Raw genomic sequence first — 4,644 nt, 5'->3', positions numbered from 1 at the left:
ATTACACTTTGACCATTCATTTGCTTTATATTATACTTATGCATATAAACTTATAATTATTGAATAACATAATTCCATACAAATCTAACTATGTAAAGTTTGTATTATAATAGTTAAAAATTATTAGTCTAATTATTGGTCAAAGTTTTTAAAATTTGAATATTAATATACGTGCGCGCTAGATATAATGAACCGGAGGGAGTGGTACTACATGTTTATTAGAGAGACAGACAAAAATATGTGCAATGAGCAGCTAATTGATGATAACACAAAAAGGAGCTCATCACCCATTGATTGATATTGCTACGGATCGGAGTGCATACAAGCATGATTATGATCATAGGCGGATGATCATTCTTTCAACTCGATTGGCCGGAGTAATTAGTATTCATGACTCATTTTCTGATATATAAGTACCATGCAGAATGCATGGTGATCGAGCTAGCAGCCGGATGATATAGCTCGATCAGCTGAGCTTTGCGTCCACGTCGGTGTCCTTGAGGAATTCGAGGCAGCAGTGCTGGAACTTGTCGGCGGCGGCCTGCGGGACGGAGAGGAGCACGGTGACGCCTTGCGGGTCGCCCATTACAGGGAGGAAGACGCAGTAGATCTCGCTGGTGAGCGGGCCCATGTGCGCGGCCTTGCCGGCGCCAAAGTCGAGGTCCTCCAGCCCCAGGCGCGTCCACGCCGAGATGACCAGGCTCGCCGCCAGGTCCGGCCGGGCGCCGCGCCGCTCCTCCAGGAGGTCCACCATGGAGCGCACGTAGTCGTCGTCCACGCACTCCTTGGCGTCCTGCACCAGCCGCACTCCGTAGCGCGCGGCCGCGGCCGAGGACGGGGCAGCGGTCACCAGCTGCGCCGCCGTGGACTCGGCGCACCCGAGCACGAAGCCGTTGCCGTAGTAGCCCCGGGGCAGCTCGGGCTTCAGGCGCCGCCGCACGTTCACGGAGAAGAGCAGCTTCACGCGGAGCGCGCCCGGCGGGTCCAGGGCGCGCACCCACGCGCGCCACACGTGCGCGGCCAGCGCCTCGAAGGAGGTGCACTTGAGCGACGGCGCGCACTGCCGCTTGAGCCGGAGCAGGTGCGCCGCCGTGAAGGTGAGCGACACGGGCGCCAGCGGCTGCCCCAGCAAGCGCGCCAGCAGGCTCGGCGCCGCCTCGTTCGCGTTCCCGTTGCCGTTGCCGTTGCCGACTACGGCGCCGCTGATGCCGCGGCTGCTGCTGTACTCCGGGTGCGTGAACGCGACGCGCGGCGGGCAGCGCGGGCGCAGTGCGCGGCGGTCGTGGAACGGCAGGGCAACGTCGTCGTCGTCGTCGGCGCCGGCGCCCGGTGCATCTTGGCCGCCGCGCACGGCGCGCGCCCAGGCGTGGAGGAACTGCGCGGTGCCGATGCCGTCGCAGAGGCAGTGGTTGATGGCGGTGCAGAGGACCATGCCGCCGCAGCCGAGCCAAGTGACCTGGGGAGCGCGAGTGAACGTGCCACGTCATGCCGTCATCAACATTTGATTTGTTTTGCTTTTAGCGAGTCACCAAGAATCGATTATAGTTGAATAAATGCGCGTGCTCATGCCACTTTGATGTTTGATCAGCCATCATTTCCGATTTTAATCCTAGTTATTACGTGACGCCCCAACATACGACAGGGAAGGGATCATGCAAAGGAACAGTGGTGAACTGAACATCATCACGCTACAGCACTAGCAGCACATCATGCCATTGCCCATTGCCATCAGTCGTTTTCACTGAAAGCTACAGGTGCAGGGAGCAGCATTACATCAGGCCATTGCCATCCCACATGCATGCAGCGCCAAGTGTAAGGCCCTGTTTAGTTACTCATCCAAAAAATTTTCATCCATCCCATCGAATCTTTGGACACATGCATAGAACATTAAATGTAGATAAAAAAATAAACTAATTACACAGTTTGGTTGAAAATCGCGAGACGAATCTTTTAAGCCTAGTTACTCCATGATTAGCCTTAAGTGCTACAGTAACCCACATGTGCTAATGATAGATTAATTATACTTAATAGATTTATCTTGTAGTTTTCTGACGAGCTATATAATTTGTTTTTTTATTAGTTTCTAAAAACACTTTCCGACATCTTTTCGACACATCTGATGTGACATATAAAAAAATTTCCATTCTCAATCTAAACAGGGCCTAAGATCACTAAGAGGCCATTCAGTTAGGTCTTGTTTAGTTCATCCAAAAACTAAAAAAAATTTCAAGATTCTCTGTCACATCAAATTTTGTGGCATGAAGTATTAAATATAGATGAAAACAAAAACTAATTACACAGTTTGTCTGTAAATCGTGAGACAAATCTTTTGATCCTAGTTAGTCCATAATTGGATAATATTTACCACAAACAAACGAAAATGCTATAGTAGCGAAATCCAAAAAAATTTCACATCTAAACAAGGCCTAATTTCAGAACGGAGGCAGGAACCAATCCAGCTGATGAATTATTATGCAAATTACAGAATCATTTTAATCAGGAATAATTTCAGGCCATAAATCCGAAACAAGCAAACAAAGCCCTAAGGAAAAGCAGGCAGGCAGCAGGGGCTATTGAATTCTGAATTGAATTTGGATTTGGGGTAGGGTCACTTGGTCAGGCATAGTACTCCGTATAAGAGTACTCTGATTCTGCTGAATTACAGCAGGACTATACAATGACCTGCAATGCACTGCAGTCTACAGTAATTGCGTTCATGACCCTTCCGGTACCAACCATCACTGTAGACTGTGCTATGTACTGAACTTGCAGATCAGTACGTATGTATGACAAGGACAGGACATGGTAGTAGTAACAATGACATTTTGAAAGGGCATTGGGGGAAGATATAATAAGGATCATAATATTCTCATCTGATCTGATTTCCCTGGAGCATAACTTACTTTGGGGGATCGAAGAAGATTATGCATGCATGCATGGTATCAGGACCGATATAAAACTTCACTCAAGTGGACAAGGGAGATTTCGGATGGACAAAGATACAGCCTAGCCATATGCTTGTCTGCCTAAAAAGGCCTTTAGAGAAAGGGTGGAAGCAAGGGTTGGACTCTCCTAACCCTATCCCAACCTTTTGCTAACTTTAAGAATTGCCATTGCCAGGCCAGGCCATCACTTGCCCAAAGCTGTGGCACTGCAGGGGACAAAAGCTTCATCCTAGCACAAGCATGGTGTGAATGATAACATAAACTAGATCGACATGATTATTTATGTTTTAACCATGAGAAGATTAAGCAAGCGATCAGGAAAAAGTGACCAGCGGTAGGAATAGTTGCATGCCATGTTGCTTGTGGCAACTGTGTGACCTTTTACATCAGCTCAGCTTTATCTACTGGAACCATCTCAAGCACACCAAAGTGTCCACAAATCTTTTAGACTCCAAACAAGGTGGTAATTTTGCTTAAGTGGTGGCAACTGGCAAATGATGATTAGTTGTTTCTCAATCCAGAACTTGTTTAATTGGTAATAAATAAAACAATTGTGATTATAACCAAGAGAAGAATTTGGAACAACCCCAAACAAATTAAGAGAGAATTAATTATTATACTAAGTAAATGAGAGAGAGCCCCCACTCAGACTCAGTCACTCACCTGGACGACGAGAGGTGGCACGGCGACGAAGCTCTGCGCCTCCACCCTGTAGTGCAGCTTCCTCCAGGACTTGTGCGGCGTGGCGCCGCCGCGGCCGCGGAGGAAGTCGGCGGCGGTGAGCCCCGGGAGGCGTCCCTCGGCGAAGAGCGCCCCCTCGGCATTGCAGTCCACGACGAGCTTCCCTTCCTCCTCGTCGCTGGGCCGGAGCCGGCCGGCGAGCGGGTAGTAGTCGACGAGCACCCTTCCCAGCGCCGCCCGCAGCGCGTCGGCGGACACGGCGGCGTGGGACGCGAACACGTAGAGGTACTTGATGGAGAAACGGAGGAACCGCTGGTCGTCGAGGTTGGAGAGGTGCAGGGTGTGGCGCGGCGTCGGCTGGCTCGGCCGCACCACCACGGGATCCCCCGCGTACTGGCACTCGCCGGGGATCTCAAGCTCTGCCGCCGCCGGCTCTTCCTTCTCCATGGCTGCGCCTGCCCTGCCCTGCCGCCGCGTTAATCGCATGGGCCTGCCTGCCAGCCGGTTATGTATATATATAGGAGTAGTTACTAGCAATAGCTGCTGGTCTTTTAATTTTCCTAACCTAAACACAATGCAAAGGATGCCCGGATTATAGATGGTGTTGATTGCTTGCCATGATACTAGCGAGCCGTTTAGGAAATGGTGCCCCTCGTTAGTGCAACCCAATTTATAGGACTCCTTAAATATTGGTAAGGCCAAGGGCTCCGCTGGTTGCTGCAAAGAGCCAAAGAGTACGAAGGCTGGAGCAGGCAGAGATTTGACACAAGCATCTGGAAAAGCTGGGCTAGCACAAGCGTTTGCCACAGCCTTTGACCCTTACCACGCACGGCCCAGGGGCGGGGATCTACGGTACACCGGTATGAGACCAGTCTCACAATGGTTTCATGTAAAGACCGGTTTTGTTTCAAATCAAATAGACAAGTTTTTTATCCTCTCCAAGAGATCCTCATATTTTGTTCTCTCAAATATGGTGTTTGTCAACTCCTAAATTAGTATGAAGAGAAAAAAAGTAAAG

At 49.9% G+C, this 4,644-nt stretch overlaps 1 protein-coding gene across 1 annotated transcript; it reads right to left on the bottom strand.

Annotated features, from left to right (window-relative positions):
- Positions 219-4,365, bottom strand: LOC8072364 (omega-hydroxypalmitate O-feruloyl transferase). Its single transcript, XM_002455297.2, has 2 exons — positions 3,609-4,365; positions 219-1,456 (listed from the first exon to the last, which is right to left on the bottom strand). The coding sequence occupies exons 1-2, from the start codon at positions 4,110-4,112 to the stop codon at positions 467-469; spliced, it is 1,494 nt and encodes a 497-aa protein (XP_002455342.1). The 5' UTR covers positions 4,113-4,365; the 3' UTR covers positions 219-466.

This window comes from Sorghum bicolor, chromosome 3, assembly GCF_000003195.3.
Source record: "Sorghum bicolor cultivar BTx623 chromosome 3, Sorghum_bicolor_NCBIv3, whole genome shotgun sequence".
NCBI classification, from domain to species: domain Eukaryota; kingdom Viridiplantae; phylum Streptophyta; class Magnoliopsida; order Poales; family Poaceae; genus Sorghum; species Sorghum bicolor.
This window is presented reverse-complemented; position numbering and strand designations above follow the sequence as displayed.